The sequence below is a fragment of the Sminthopsis crassicaudata genome, chromosome 3, assembly GCF_048593235.1.
Source record: "Sminthopsis crassicaudata isolate SCR6 chromosome 3, ASM4859323v1, whole genome shotgun sequence".
NCBI lineage: Eukaryota > Metazoa > Chordata > Mammalia > Dasyuromorphia > Dasyuridae > Sminthopsis > Sminthopsis crassicaudata.
The window spans coordinates 17,931,172-17,947,726 of NC_133619.1; the positions used below are offsets into that span (position 1 = coordinate 17,931,172).

Consider the following 16,555-nt stretch of genomic DNA (forward strand, 5'->3'; position numbering starts at 1 on the left):
TGGGATGAGATCATCCCATCTCTCTGGGGACGGTCATGAGGGATCATCTTCCTCATGACAGGAGGGAATAAAGGGATGAGAGTTCTGAATAAAGAGGAAGGGAAATAATTAATTTTGGACCAGTAAGCACTTTGAGAAGCATAGAATGCTCACTGTGCCTTGCACAACAAAAAAAAAAAGTGCCATGGTGAGAGACTACTCTCAATGGTTCAGGTAAGTGGAGCACAGTATACTGGGGAGAGGCAAAAAAAGGAGATAGAGAAGGTTAGTCATTTGTTCATATAGATAAGTTGCAAGCAGAATTGTCCTTATTGTGAAAATGCAATGACTAGTAACTAAGAGCATAATAATCAAATATATAAATTAAATCCTTGTGAAAAAATTATATTTTAGCATACAAGTGAAGTACATTAAAACTGTAACTGCTTATATAAAAATTTCATTTATAGTTTTTCTGAAAGCAGTCTTATTTTGTGAACTACATCAATCATCTTTTCCTAAGATAAATGTTTTGCCCACACTTTTTTGAAACACTAATATCCCTTCTCAGTGACTAGACCCCCTCACCCTACCTCTGCAGATAGGAGAATGAGCCTCCATGGTACCCACTGGTCCCCACAGTGACCCCAGTTCTGATGCCTTTCAGTGTTAAGAGATACGTCTTGGAGTAGTTGCACAGCCCTAAAGCCAACCATTGCAAAGCAATTATAAATGCATACTTGCATGGTTCTTCTTTTAGTTAAGGTCACTTCGAAGTTCTTCCACTCCCAACGTTGCTCCACCACATGGGCAAACACTACTTGTCCATTCCCACAAGCTCCGGCAATCTGAGTGCCGTCAATCGACCAAGCAATATTAAATATGCTGCCGGTATTCGGTTTCTCCAAAGCATATGACCACTAGGGAACACAAGACCAAAGAAATTAGTTAAGGACTGTCCTTAACCTATTAAAAAAAATAATAAAAGTAATGAAAATGTCTTCACCTTGACACCATTTTATTAAAGAAATAAATGCCATCATGTCTGCAAAGTACTAAAATAATATAAAAACAGTACATGCTCAAGAATTGGAAAGAAAAGGAAATTACTTTAATTACAAATTATAATATCATCCAGAGGAACACAAAATTTCTACAGCAAAAAACCCCCATTGATGTTAATTTTAAAATAATATGCTTTAAAAAATTTTAATACTACCTTAATATTTTAATCAAAGCTTAAGTAGAAAAGGGAAAGTCAACAGACACAAAACTGAACAGATTTTTATTAAGCACCTACCAGGTACAAGGGCTACAAGTACTGGGGAAACAGCAAGGTCCTAGATAAATAAACCTCAATAAAATACAAAGGGCCCAACCCATTGAGAGGGGGCCAGAGAAATGAGCAGAATCAGGCAAGTTTTTCAGAAGGCTAAGAAACATTTCTATTTTTAATTCCCATGATGAAGTTATACACAGATCTTTCAAATATGGAATTTCCATCAATTTTAAAAATCTACATATTTCTTACTTTTTTATTAGATTTATCTAGCTCTGAAAAAAAAGAATGTTAATGTTACATCAATGTACCTTTTTTTTCCCCCCTGAGGCTGGGGTTAAGTGACTTGCCCAGGGTCACACAGCTAGGAAGTGTTAAGTGTCTGAGACCACATTTGAACTCGGGTCCTGAATTCAAGGCTGGTGCTCTATCCACTGCGCCACCTAGCTGCCCCCAACATCAATGTACCTTTGCAATTTGACTAGTTTTTTCCTTTAAAAGTTGAGAGTAAAATATATATATATATGCATATATATATATGTATATATGTATGTATAAATATATGTATATATACGCATATATATACTTGTTTAATAATGTTGCATGTATAATTAGTAATATATTTAATAATACTGTTTATGACATCAATGTTGTAATGTGATCAACTGTGAATGGCTTAGCAATTCAAAGATCCAAGATAATTCTAAAGGATTTATGATGAACATCCTCTTCCAGAGGGTGAGCCCAATAAAACTAATCGTATGAGTGGATGCATCCAAGTATATATACTTCCATCAAGGTCTCAGATCAACTTAAAATCAAAACCACATTTCCTAACAGCAGATCGGGGTTTGCAGAACTGGAACATTGTGGTACCTAGTGAAACATAATTTTTCCATGCTTTGCTTAATATTCATTAATTATTATTGTTGCCATATCTAAAATCATAACTGCCAGTGATATTATTTTAGTATCAGAAAGAGGGAAAGTGTGGTTCTTCATAATGAAAAAAGTAATGAAGTAAAAAAGTAATGAAGAAATCCTTAATCCAAACTAAGTCCCATATGGTGAAGGAAAACTTCATCCACCTACAGTTGTCTTTCAACAGTCCTGGGGATTCGTGAATGTGCATGTGAAAAATATGCATAATTCTAGGACCCCCAAATCTTTTTTTTCCACTTTTTAAATTAATTTTATAATTATAAATTTGACAGTATATATGCATGAGTAATTTTTTTTAATAACATTATCCCTTGTATTCATTTTTCCAAATTTTCTCCTCCCTTCCTCTACTCCTTCCCCTCGATGACAGGCAATCCCATACATTTTACATGTGTTACAGTATAACCTAGATACAATATATGTGTGTAAATACCATTTTCTTGTTGCACGTTAAGTATTGGATTCCAAAGGTATAAGTAACCTGGGTAGATAGACAGTAGTGCTAACAATTTACATTCACTTCCCAGTGTTCCTTCTCTGGGTGTAGCTGTTTCTGTCCATCATTGATCAGCTGGAAATGAGTTGGATCTTCTTTAGTGTTGAAGATATCCACTTCCATCAGAATACGTAGGACCCCCAAATATTTATTTTTAATTATTCTGATCATATTTAACAGACAAAACAAGAAAAACAACAGACTGCACACATAAAAAGTTGCCGGTTTTATGCACAAGAAATAGTATGCAGCTGTAGCACCTGCTTCCCAGATTTCTCTCTGAAAAGCACAAACCATCATTGTAGACAGAGGTGTTTCCCAGGAGAGCGCACAGTCCTGAGTAGGTTTTTAGCATCCTGAAATCTTTAAACAAATTTAACTGTTTCAATAAATTTATGTATTACTTATATAACAAAACATAGATGCTATTTTTGTAATTGTGACTAATTCCTTTTTGTCCTCTTTCCATATACGTCTCATGTGCAATTTTCCACAGTATGCCACAGATATTCAAAATTTCCCATTTAATCATTAAAGGCTGACCCACAAATAACCAAGACTGCAAATATAAAGCCTGTCAATGTGAAGGGATGACTATAGCTCTCTAACTTAAACTTGCTATTCCTTCTTCTCTTCCCCATCTTTAAACCTAGGAAGTCTCAAAGGAATGACAGAATATTCATCTCTAGCAAAATGAACTAAACAGTAAATAGAAGAAATTCCAAATTAAATAAAATTCAAAGGAATTGTAAAGCAAGTGCTCAAGCTGGACTTTGTATACATTTGTATACAAATACAATGTATACATTTATTTCCTACATGGGGCTGGATTTGCTTTAGGGACTACATAATAGGACTATGGACAATCATCAACAAAGACTAAACAACACAACTTCAAAGCCCCTTTATTTTCAGGGATACACCTATCAATAATTTTCAGGGATACACCAATTCAGGGAACAGTTTTCACTTTTGTGACCAGACCTCTGGCTCCCATTCACAGTTTGCGGCTCCAGCTTCCCTCTCCACATGGGCCCAGAACAGTCATTGCTTTGAAGACCCCTTTTCTCCTTTAGGGGGAGAGGTACACAGGGGAGTGTCCCGAGGGGCGACTTTATCAGTGTGGGGACCAGTGGCTCTTCATACACCGTCCTAGAGCACCACGGAGGGTCCTCAGCAGCAGGACGGCTTGCCCAGGACCACAACGTCCTTCTCAGGCCCCTGAAACGTGCCAATAGAAGGGGCTGGGCAATGCCTATCTGTCTTCTCTAGGATCACCTTGACATGAAAGCAGTGAAATCCAGCAGAAGGAATCACAAACCAGGCGGCATGACTCCCAGACTGGAGGAGTCCCCTGACCCTCTGGCCTCCCTGTGTAGTCACCTCACAAGGTGCTACGTCCCCAATGAGCAGGACCAAATATTGCGCACAGCCCAAGGGGGACTCAAGGCTCAGGGTCAAAGTGAGGGGTCCCCGGGAATGGCCAGGGGTCTTAGGAGGGCCTGTTCTAAGGCAGCAAGCGGAGCGACCCAAAGGAGGAGCAGTCTGCTATCTGCCTCACTGGGAAGGCATGTGGGGGATGCTCAAAGGTTGGCTACCAGAGGCCTCGGGCCTACTGACCATCCCAGTGATCAATCTAGCAATGTGGGGAGCTTCATCCCTGGACAGAAGCCTTGTCAGTTCATCCAACTCTGCCCAAAGAGGAAGAGGACAAGGTCAGAGACGTGCTGGCAAGGGATGCCAAATGCACCGATAAAATGATCCCTCCTTTAGGGATAGGGTGGGCCAGAATTTTGGGGCTCACCAGCTGACCCAGTAGGTGAGGTGAGGGAGAAGGCACAAACTCAATGGAGCCAGAATGGAAGACCATTGGATATGCAAAGGGAGCTGTGTAAGGCAGTGTGACGCGTGCGTCTGGAAACCTGATGCAAAGCGGATCCTGTGGGAATGAACCAGACGGAGAAGACCGGAGCAGAGAATCCGGTGCTGGCAAAGAGTAAAGTGGAAGGGCCCAAAGGGCCAGCACCCCAGAGCCCTGGCTTGGGCAGCCCCAGCTCCAGGGGCCCAAGCAGGCCCCCAGCGGCCCTGCCATCCCTTCAGCCAGAGGCCCTCACCTCTCCTTCTAAGGAACTAGTCTCCAACCCATTTCAAACTAGGGGAAAAACCATGCAAAGAACTGAGTGTGTGAGGGAGAGAGGGAAAGAGGGTGGGAATGGAAGGGGCTGGGAGTGGAGGGGGAAGCTTTTGGACAGAGAGGACCAGGAGATGCACAGGAGAGGGGCCAGTGTGGACCCAGGGGAACTGCTCACCAGTGCCAGGTGGGACAGACTCCCACCCCAGCCCTTCCATGGATGGGCTCTCCAGATCACTGCCCATTGGCAGCTCCTGGGAGCTCAGCTTGCAGACTTGATGAACTTGGAACTCCCTAGCAACATCCCCCCTTCCTTTGAGAAACAATAGATTAAACAAATTAGTGTAATTTTTAAAAACCACTAATTTAATTTGAAAGCTTTCTGATTTGGATCCTTTCTAGCATAATTCTTTCAAAATTGTCAGCTGTGGTTTATGTTCCCTAACATAAGGAGTTTGGAAACACACTTAATGATTTGTTCTTCTTCTATAACTAGATCATGTGCTTAAAAATCTTTGTGTTACATTTGACCTCTAGGAACACAGTTAAAGTTAATTATGAGCAAAATACATTTCTTCCCATTTTGAAGCAAATACCCAATAAAATAATATTGTATGTAACTTTTCTCTCTTTACTTTCATGCATCATAATCACAGAATAGGAAATTAAGTTACAGTTTATAATTTAAGTGCTTTACAACTTAAATTTCCTTTATGTATCTTGTGATATTTTTGTTGCCCAAACTAAGCAGTTTATTTTTGATTAGCTGAATTTTATACATTAAAAAATAAAAGTTAGCTAACATTTTTCTATAATCATATAAGCATAAATCCCTTATTATTATTAATTTATAAAATATAATATCTAATTAAATTAGATGTCTTCAACTGATATATTCTAGAAGGGAGGAAAAAGCTTCTGGGTAGTTCCCAGACAATTTGCTGATTCAACCTCTTCCCATATAATGGCCCCAATAAAGATGTCTGAGTTGACTGTTAAGGTCAGTCTGGTTTTTGCCAAATCCCTCTGATGCTAAGTGACTTATTCTCTGGCCTCCTCTCTTCTCCAAGTACTAGGAGAGCTCATTCTTTTGGAAAGGTTTATGTTATACATTTAAGGGTAAAAAAAAAAAAAAAAAAAAAAAGGCTGCACAAGAAGAAATGCCTTTAGAGCCTACTCTAATAAATTATCATCATTTCCTTTAAACATTATAACTCTTACTCTATATCAGGGTAAGGTTAAGCTGGTATAATGTCAAACTTCTGAGCTTACATGAGTGTTTCAATAAAATTTATTTATACAAGATCTCTTCTCTTGGGCCTAAGCAAAACTGGAATTTGTAAAGATTTGTAAAATATTGTAAAAATTTTGTAAAAAACAAAAAAAATTGTAAAAAATTTAATAATAACAACATGCTTTTTTATTTTCTCATTGACTCTCATAACAACCTTAGGAGGTGGTTTAACAAAAAAAAAAGCCTATTTTACATAACAAGAGTCTGAAATGGAAGAAACTTCCTGAGTTAGATGGTGACATCTCCTGGTGACCTTCGGTAAATGCAGCACCACCCATTAGTCACATCAGGGACAAAGGCACCCAAGGAGACCCCAGGGACCAAAGGATCATCGTGGGGCGCTTTTCCATCCACGGCCCCCAGCACGGTGATGGCCCCTGCCACAGGCCGAGCCCCACGGCCCACTCACCCAGATCCCACTTCAGCCATGACCCTTCAGGTCGGGGCCAACAGCATAGGCCCAGATGAGCCCATTTTCCCCCGTCTCTGAATTCCCAGCACCAGGCCCAGGACAGGGACGAGCAGATCAGGACCCCAGGACAATCTGGGGACAGATTCAAAAAATGGGGAGGGATCTTACAGCGCCCCAGAGATCTGGGTCTGGGGTCTCCTAGCCAAGGGACAGCCGAGTAAAGACTAGCCTGACTCCATGAGGGGAACAAGACTTTACAATTAAAGAAACATATATCACTCAAGAAGCACATGTCCCAGGAGGGCTCAGTCAAAAGTTTACTGGAATTTATGTGAAAGGAAGCCATTTGTATGGGAAAATGCTGACACTGACCACGGTAAAACGCAGCAGTCTGTCAATGTGAAGAAGGCCAGGACCTTGAGGTTTAGGTGAAGCATTTTATTCATTTATTACAATGTTTTTCTTGACTGTGAGAAGCCATTTGAATTAATTCAAGATGAAAGATATGTGTGCAATATGTTCAATAAAAAATAAATGAAAGCAAAATAGCAACAACAACAGAAAGGAAACCAAATGCTGTAGGATGTATTATTAAGCCTGGTCTGGAACAAGAACTGAGAAGATACATCTCTGTGCAGAGGTGGGGGCCTAGGAGTGTGGAGTACTGCATAATCAGCACACACAAATAATGTGCCAACTGTTTTTTTTTTTTCTTTTTTAAACTCTGAGACAAAGCGGGGAGTGGGGGGAGAAAGGGGGCTTACTAGGAGGGCATTCAGAAATCAATATAAAATGAAAACATTAGACATGAATAAAAATAAGATGAAAGAATAAAAAGTCGTTCTGGTAGAAGGAACAGCCTTAAAACAGGATTACATTTTTTTAAAGGAATAAAAGGACTTTACACATTGATCTAGTCATGAATTTTGAGTAATAGTTCCTTTGGGAAAAAAGGCCTTTAAGGATGTCCTTCACAATTAAACATGTTCAAAGGAAAATCTTTCCAGAAAGGCAGAGATACTAAAGAATGTTCACCATTCTGAAAATTTTAAAGAACTCACATGGTCCTATGAAGTCTAGAATTAAATAAAGCATTACATTGAGAAATCCAACCAGATGCATGCACTAAAAATGGTTTTAAGCTCTGTATATTTTATGCATTATCAAGAAATGGATGTGACAGTGTGTCTGTGGTTTGTCAGAAGTGTAACTTACCCCTGTTTTATCACACAAGCGTAAAGTATGAAATGATCCCACAGCAAATAATTCTCCATCCGGAGCCCAGGCAACTGAGGTAATAGGATGCTCATGAGGCTGTGAGCTGTAGAGCAGACGACCGTAACTATCCCATACCTATTTAAAAAAAAATAAGAAAGCCAGTTTTTTTTTTCACATTTACCCCTTCCCCAATCATATAAATGTAAGTACTGTTCCTATAGGTTATCAAGTTAAGCTTTAGAAACAATTATCTTTTTATAAAACTCATTTATCAATAGATTTTACAGCATACACAAGAAATAGAACCAATTACATTCTGTGGAATGCAAATGTTAAAATTAAAGGTGTATTTCATGACCCTAAAGAACACAATCACTTTACTAAAAGGGTTGGAAAAACATGAAAAATGAGAGACGTTTCATATAAATTGAACTGTTATTAAGAATGTAAGCTATCTTGAAAGAAAAGAAAGCCTCTTTAAATTTGGCTATACTCTCTTTTTTTAATGTTCAGTTTGTGGCTTAAAATGTTCATTTCTCTTACTTAAGAAGATCTCTGTCAATGCTGTTTTATTTTGATTACTTTTCCTCTAATTATACATATAGTCAGTCTTCTTCCCCACACATTTATTCTTGTCAAAAGCTAAAGGTTTCCTTATGTTTACTGTCTCAGTGGGTTTGACTTTAATAACACAAATGTACTGATTTAAACAGTAACTAAAAATGGAAACAGTAATTACACTGCTATTTTATTAGGCCAATTTTTTATGTCAATAAGATTGTGGATGTAAATTAGACATTCTGAGAGGTGCTACTCAAGTAATACTTATTATAGCATGGGGTAGAATTTCACCCAATTATTAAAGTTTTGTGGTGGGGTTAAAGTTAGGGCCTTTAAGGATTTGGGGTGGAGTGTTTAATATTTTCAATATTAAATACTTCCAATTCTATGACAAGGTTAATCGTTACATACCTTATATTTACAGTCTTCACCAGCAGACAGGATCAGATCATTGACTGAGTTCCAATCCACTTTTAAAATAATTCCATCATGAGCTTTCCACTGTGAAAAAAAAAAAAATGAGATTTATAATTTTAAGAAAAGGGTTATAGTTTCCAAAATGAACATTTTGCAATAAATTAGTTATCTTGCTAAGAGAAAAAAGGGAGGAAAGAAGAGGACTCTCTCCTTTTCCTTTCCATAGTCTAATTTCTCTTGGCTCATTGTCTTCCACCAACGTCCACCTCGGTCCCCACTTGTAAAAAGGCTGTCACCTGCCTCAGAATGCTGATTCAAAAGGTGCCCTGCAGAAGTGGCCGCTGCACCAAACTATAAAGGCTTTTAGTTTTTTCCAGAAGAAGCTAAGGGGGCATTAGTAGATCAGAGGGAAACGTCTGAGCCAAACTCTCTTAAGAAGTCGTCTCCCAAATGGAGCCATTGATCACAGATCTGGAGGGGCTGGCGATGTTCAGACTTCCAGGAGAAATGCCTGGAGTCTCAGAGCTGTCCAGGCAGTTATAATAAAGCACTATTCTCTTGCAAGAACGTTCATGCAGCGATTTTTTAGGTGCACGTGCCATAAAGCAGACATTGCATAAGCCATAAATTTGCATGCATTTCCCTAAGAAATCCATGTATGTTTCAGGCGTCTGTGATCAATAAATAGTTCCCATCTTTCAAGGTCTGGGTGTGTTTTACTGAGAGTCGGTCAGGCCCTCAGAACTGAACCCAAGAGGGAGCTGGGAGAGACCCCTGCACAAGCACTGCTCCCTGTGGTCCCTTCATCTCTCCCACTGATCCAGGTCCGTCTCAGTCTGAGCCAACCTCTCCCTCCTGCTCTCTGAGAAGCCCGCTCCAGGTGCTAAGGGTGACTCAAAGATGATAAATAACAGTCCTGGAGGCGAGTGAGAAGACCCTGCAGACTTCTCAGAGCCTCTCCCCCTCACATCAACTCTCTGCCCAAATCCAGCATGGAGGAACCTCACCGTCAGTCCCATCCAAGGGGGTATAAAGTCAGCTCAAAAGGTGGCAATCGCCAATCATCAAAATGGTTTGCAAAGCCCTTCAAGTGCTAACTTAAAAATGTACAGAATCTTTAAGTAATTACAGCCAGGAAAGGAGCAAAGTTTTCTTTAAAAGGAGCCATCTCTGCAGAGAGCAGATGGAGCCGAGACGGCCGCTGGGGAAGCAGCGGAAAGCAACCAGGCCGCCAACCTTGGGTCCTGAGCGGAATGGCGGTGGGGACAGGGTTTGATTCAGAGGAAACACACAGAGGCAAAGTTGCAAGTGGAAGCAGAACTGGGAATCCGGGAGCGGGAAACCCTGAGGAGGCCTTCCCATGAGAGAGACAGAGACAAGAGAGAGACAGAAAGAGAGACACAGAGAGAAACAGAGAGACAGAGAAAAAGGGAGAAAGGCAGAGACAGCCAAAAACAGAGAGAGAAATACACATATGTATCTCTCCATGGCCCCTTTAGGAATTTGATAATACATATATAGTACATGTATATTTTAAGGAATCTATGAACAGATGAGAGAAAAATTCATATTTTTATCTTATCTCTAACTTAAATTTAGCATTTCCTTCAATTTTTAAAAAACATTATACAGAAAAGGGTCTATAGATTTCATCGCATTGCCAAAGGGGTCCACGACCCAGAGGTAAGAACCTCTGACACAGACCTGTAATTGCTTAGAAGACTGAGGGCCGTATGATGCCCTTGCACAGCCAGGATGAGTCAAGAGTAAGGATTTGGCCTGAAGTTCTAAAACTCTGCTCCAAGGTCAGCTCCCACTCATCATATATACCAAATGTCCCAAAAGTCTTAGTGCAATTTTAAACTTTAACTTTTAATAATTTAAGAAGTATAAAGGTAATAAACTTAAAAACATTTAAAAGGTTAAGTAAAATTTTAGAATACCGGCATGTTTCTTATTAAATTTCATCAGAAAAATGAATGGATGCCCATCAATTGGAGAATGGTTGGGTAAATTATGGTATATGAAGGTTATGGAATATTATTGCTCGGTAAGAAATGACCAGCAGGATGAATACAGAGAGGCCTGGAGAGACTTACATCAACTGATGCTGAGTGAAATGAGCAGAACTAGGAGATCATTATACACTTCAACAATGATACTGTATGAGGATGGATTCTGATGGAAGTGGAAATCTTCAACATAAAGAAGATCCAACTCACTTCCCAGTTGATCAATGATGGACAGAGGTAGCTACATCCAGAGAAGGAACACTGGGAAATTAGTGTAAACTGTGAGCATTTTTTGTTTTTCTCCCCAGGTTATTTTTAGCTTCCGAATCCAATTCTTCCTTTGCAACAACAACAACAAAATTTGGTTCTGCACATATATATTGTACCTAGGATATACTATAACATATTTAATATGTATGGGAATGCCTGCCATCTAGGGGGGAAGGTGGAGGGAAGTAGGGGAAAAATTCGGAAAAGAAAGGAGTACAAAGGATAATGTAAAAAATTACCTATGCATATGTACTGTCAAAAAAAGTTATAATTATAAAATAAAATAAAAATTCATCAGAAGCACTGTTTTGTGCTTTATATCACTAAAGTCAATTTTTGCTCTCTGTAAAAAACTTTCATCAGCCTCTGCAGGGACTGAAGAGACTGCATTTGTAATCCTCGCCTCAAGATCATCCAAAGAATGAGAACTGATGTGTCGGTGACAGTTTGGGGGTAATCCCCCAAGAAGAAGTCAAACAGAAATTAGTCAGGTGATCACAGGAGCCTAGGAAGAGATGCCCCTCTCCCAATCCACAGGCCTGAGAAAGCCTCCTGCAGAAACTATCACATGGCAGTGCGTGACAAAGACGGTTGCTGTTTTGTTAAAATTTAAAGCATACTGTTCAAAATTTGCAAGATCAAATATGTACAAAAGTATCTTAAATAATCAAATAATTTTTATTTTTTGCAAATTTGGAGCATGTGTAATTAAAGCTTCAAGCTGCACCAGGTCACGGAGGAGCTCCATATAATCAAACATTCTCTTCTTCCAAGGAAGCCTGGGCAGAGTTGCTGAGCTCGAGAAGAAAGGTTTCTTCAAAAGGACCAAGTCATCTCGCTGTTCCATGCCTCGGTGAAGCTAACTCATGTCACATCACCAATGTGTTGATTTTAAGGCAACAGTCAGCTCTCCAGGAAATCTTTTAAGTAGGAAATTGTCCAAACCTAACTAAACATTAAGCTAGACACAGCTTGAAATACAGTCAGGCAGGAAAGGAAAAACTACCAGCCAGGCCTACTTCAAAGCATACTTCTAGTCACATCCTGGGAAATCAGCTCCCTAAGGATGGGTGCAGACTCCAGGAACCAGGAGGGAGAAGGCATATGTGATCTCAGCCTCCACTGAAACCTCCTCCACCTAACTGGGTTTCCCAATTCCCTCAAAGCCTCGTTCACGCCCCTCCATTAGAAAGCCAACAATGAGAAAGAATTTTTTAACATACATGTTTTGATATCTCATTTTTAAAACTATGATGTGTACACTATTTCAAAGTCTGATTCTTTTTGTACAGCAAAACAACTGTTTGGACATGTATACATAGATTGTATTTAATTTATATTCTAACTATTTAGCATGTATTGGTCAACCTGCCATCTGGGGGGAGGGAAGGAGGGGAAAAATTAGAACAAAAGGTTTAGCAATTGTCAATGTTGTAAAATTACCCATGTATATATCTTGTAAATAAAAACTATTAAAAAAATTATGATGTGTATAATAAACTCGCACTAGCTAAACTTCCCAAAAGTACTTAAAAGAGAAAAATAGAAAAGTAAAAAACAATGGTTTTCATTACAAATGAGTAATAGGGCTACAATACAATTTTCTCAAATGAAAATCAGATGAATAAAATATGGTTTCCATTTTCCTAAAACTACATTTTAAAGATATCTATTTATAAAAAGCCATAGCTCACCCGGCATCTTCTATGTGGAGCCTTTCCTGATGCCCCCTACTTCTTCTCCCAAATACCTTTTATTTCACTGCTTGGGAAAGACTTCGGTTTACTTACTTCATACTTGGCCAGCATACATCTCTGACTAAAACGCACAAAGCTCACTCCCAGCAGCCCTGGTTTCAGGCTCTGTCTTTGTGCTTGGTACACAATAGGTGCTTAAACATACTTGCAGATAGAGTGATTTATTATCTAACAACGCCATACTGTCAACAAGGTGCCATTAGGGGTAAACAATACCATAACTGAAAATAGGTAATACCTCATAAGCTTGCCAGAGACTCAGATACAATCACTAACCAACAACAATCGCAAAAGCAGGTAGGAATTCTAGGCAAGCATTGTTAGAAACTTCTCATGGAAGTATCCTACTCAGGCCTATTTTTTTTAAGCCCCCACTGTGCCAAACTGTGAGAACATATAGTTCACTATTATAATCTTAGCTAGCATAAGAGAAATCCATAGCCAGCAGTATCTGTTCTTGCAATAAAGCTACTAAATTGTTGCAATAAAGTGTCCGTCTCACAGCTGTAAAGAGATCACCCAGAATGCAACAGCAACAACCAACGGCTTTCTGCCCACTAGTCCAACAGTCAAGTTCTTACTGCAATTCTACTATTATCTAAATAGTACCTGTAAAATTTTAGCATTTGGCTGAAGAGGTTTAATAATCAGCTGCTTCCCTGCTGTATAAAGGACTTTTTCTGAATCAGGGCCCCATGCTACTGAGTAGACTGGTATGCCTGTAGGAAGAAAGAAAATAACATTGATGAAGGATTGGGGTTTTTGGGGGGGAAAGGGAGAAGAGGATTAATTATACCCGAAAATAAAACTCTTCATAATTGAAAAAGTTATGGTGGGAAAAAAACAAAACCACCACCAGTGTTAGCTATATCCTTTTCAGTTTTAATGGCGCCTTTCCTACATACTTACATTCTACTTTTATATAAACATTCCTGTCATGGACAAGTGACAATCTACGTCAAGCATCTGACAGATGACAAGTATCTGAATGATTTTTATCTGGCTCAGGCAACCTAAAGATTTACTCAAGATTTTGAGATTCCTAATGAAAAGTTGTCAAAATTAAATTATGTTCAATTTTATGAGAATCCAAAGAATGCTGTTGGAAAGACCGTTCATCCATTGCAATCTACCACACAGGGCAGGACGTGTTGACTTTCAAGTTAGATTCCTCTATAAAAAACAGCAACTTGGATCCAAACTCACCCTCTAGTTGGTTCTCCTCCGGCTGCTGCTTTCGGTGCCCAGGACAGCTACAGCTCCCAAAATACCAGTCATTCCTACCCTTCAAGTGGGTAAAGACTACCCCCATTTCATTAGCAGTTGCTTAGGATAACAAGAGAAGAGAGCTTGTTCCCTGTGAGGTCTCTCTTTAGACCAAGGTCTCCATGGCACAGACCCTACTTCACAGGAACAATTTTTGATGGAGGTCGATTTGTTGGCTTTAACACTAAAAGAAGCCAGTAAAGTTCTCTGTAGTTCTAACCTTCTACACTTGGTCCACCATGATCCAGTGACACAATTTCTTCATGTTGGAGGCTTTAGGACCATACTTCAAAGGGGAGCTTATAGTCTCTCTGGTCATTCTCACCTTCTGGGTCCAGGGACTGCGGCCTCTGGTGCCGTTCCTCCCACGACCTCTGACCAGGTCTCTCACTGTCCCCGTTCCCATCTCTATCACATCCATCCTTCTCCTACTGATTAAGCTATGGACTCCCCTTTGGGGGCAGGGCCAGTGGCCCTTCCTGATGTCCCTAGTGCACCGCCAGAGCCTACTGCAGGCACCAGATAAAAGCTCCTTGACTGAATTTGCCAACCTATTACTTTCTTGATTACCTAGTATATTTTGGTTGTAGCTGAAATGTTAAGTAGAGCTGATAAAATAAATGAGTAGACTCAGATGATTTTTAAATTTTTTGCATTTTCTGGAAGGATGTTCAGCATCGAATTAGCTAGTTTTTCTCCAAAATCTGTCTTTTTTACATGTCCATCAGTTGGTTCAAAGCCTTAAATTTGTTATATTTATAAGACTAAGTTTTTGGAAAATGTCCAGAACTCTTTAATGATTACTAAAAATGAATATGAGAGTAGGAAAAGATAATTTTCTCTCATATACCAATATTTCTAAAATGTCTTTATTTTTGGTTAAATAAAATTATAAAGTTTGGGGGCTTTCTGGCCAAATTACAAGACTGAAATGTTTAGTGGCAGTTAATGACACAGAGGGTTCAGCTGATAACTGATAAACAAGGAACAGAATTTAATAAGGCAAAGATTTTTAAGCTGGTACTTTGTGATATCCAGGTTAGCACACCGGATGCCTTAGAATCAGCCAGAGTCAGGATGAGCAAAAGTCCTTGGTCTTTATTCTTGGTCTTTAGGGGGAGAAGTGAAGGGAACGGATGCGTAGGATCTCCAAGACCTCTCTGGCTTGTCTTACTCCACCCCCTAGTCCCTTCTACAATGTTTGAGCCAGGACAGAAGAGTGGGAAGGGCCATTTTCCAAGCATATGCTAATATAGTATTGGCCAATAGATAACTAGCCTTAAGTGCTCAGTTGTCTGATTCCAGTGCAGCTATCAGAGTTTCAGCCCTTTACAGTGCCTCACCTCTCTCCCTTCCCATTACCTTCTTTTGCCACAGCCAAAAGGTCAGTTCAAATATAGGAGAAAACAAAACAAAACACTGAGCATAGAGACTTTGAGCCCCCCTCTCCAAGTTGCCATAAATTGAATCAACTGGAGCAATTGGTTTCAACAATCACCTCAGCCTGGAAGACAACTATGGAAGAAGGCAGGTTATAGTTGCAAGGCAAACGGGATGGAATACAAAGTTAATGGAACAGGCAAAAGAAAGAAGGGAATCAGGAAGCGCAAGCATAGGCTTAGACCAGCTGTTGACAAACTCTGGCCTTAAAGTCAAACCCTGCCCAAACATACAGTAGATTGAGAATGGTTCTGACATAAAATTGACGTTGCTCGGTCCTTTTTTGTTTGTGGCCACCTCTTCATGACCCCATTTTATGGTCTTGGTAGAGATATAGGAGTGGTTGGCCATTTTCCTTCTCCAGCTCTTTTTACAGATGAGGAAATTAAGGCAAATAGGGTAACCTGCCCAGGGTCTCACAGTAGTGAAGCTGATTTGAGGCTGGATTTGAACTCAGGAAGAAGAGTTCCTGTCTCTAGGCCTGGAGTTCTGTGCATTAAGCCACCTAAGTGCCTCCCTTTAAATACAATCTTTTAAAATATTTTAAAGAAATTCTAATTTGTACAAAACTAGCTGGGAGTCAGGGCCAAAGCTAGCTATCCTAAGGCCTTGTCCACCAAAGGAAGCCTAAAGGGATGGCTAGACCCAGGTTGGACTCCACTGACCCCGCCTCAAGTCCAGGTTACAACTAGGCAGCCAGAACAAAACTCTTGCCATGCTCCATTGCAGCAGCCCTTCCTTTTCTAGCTGACAGACTGGTGAGATCACTGGTGAGACTGTCTAGAAAAAAAGGGCCAGGAACCAAAAACACAAATGGGAGAGTTCCATGTCTTTCTGGACTTTCCAAAAAACAAGCCACATTTTAGGTATTTAAAATGTAATGTTTAGATACAAAATTAGATCAAAAACAACAACAACAGCAACTACTACTACTACTACTATGTAATGATGGACAAAAAGTGAATTCTGGACATCACCAACAGAGCCGCCTCCTCCTTCCTCCATGGGCTTAACAAAACACCTGCACTCAGGAAGGGATGCATCCCCACTAAGGGAGCCACAAATGGATGCAGTTCTTTGG

The 16,555-nt window shown here is 39.8% G+C and overlaps 1 protein-coding gene across 2 annotated transcripts in view; it reads right to left on the reverse strand.

Moving 5' to 3' along the window:
* IFT80 (intraflagellar transport 80) overlaps positions 1–16,555 on the reverse strand; it is an 85,453-nt gene that overhangs the window by 32,637 nt on the left and 36,261 nt on the right. For both annotated transcript variants that reach the window (XM_074298101.1, XM_074298100.1), the window contains exons 5-8: positions 13,378–13,487; positions 8,724–8,813; positions 7,749–7,886; positions 720–899 (exon numbers count right to left, since the gene is read on the reverse strand). In XM_074298101.1, coding sequence (XP_074154202.1) covers positions 720–899; positions 7,749–7,886; positions 8,724–8,813; positions 13,378–13,487 — 518 coding nt within the window. The remainder of the gene's footprint in view (positions 1–719; positions 900–7,748; positions 7,887–8,723; positions 8,814–13,377; positions 13,488–16,555) is intronic.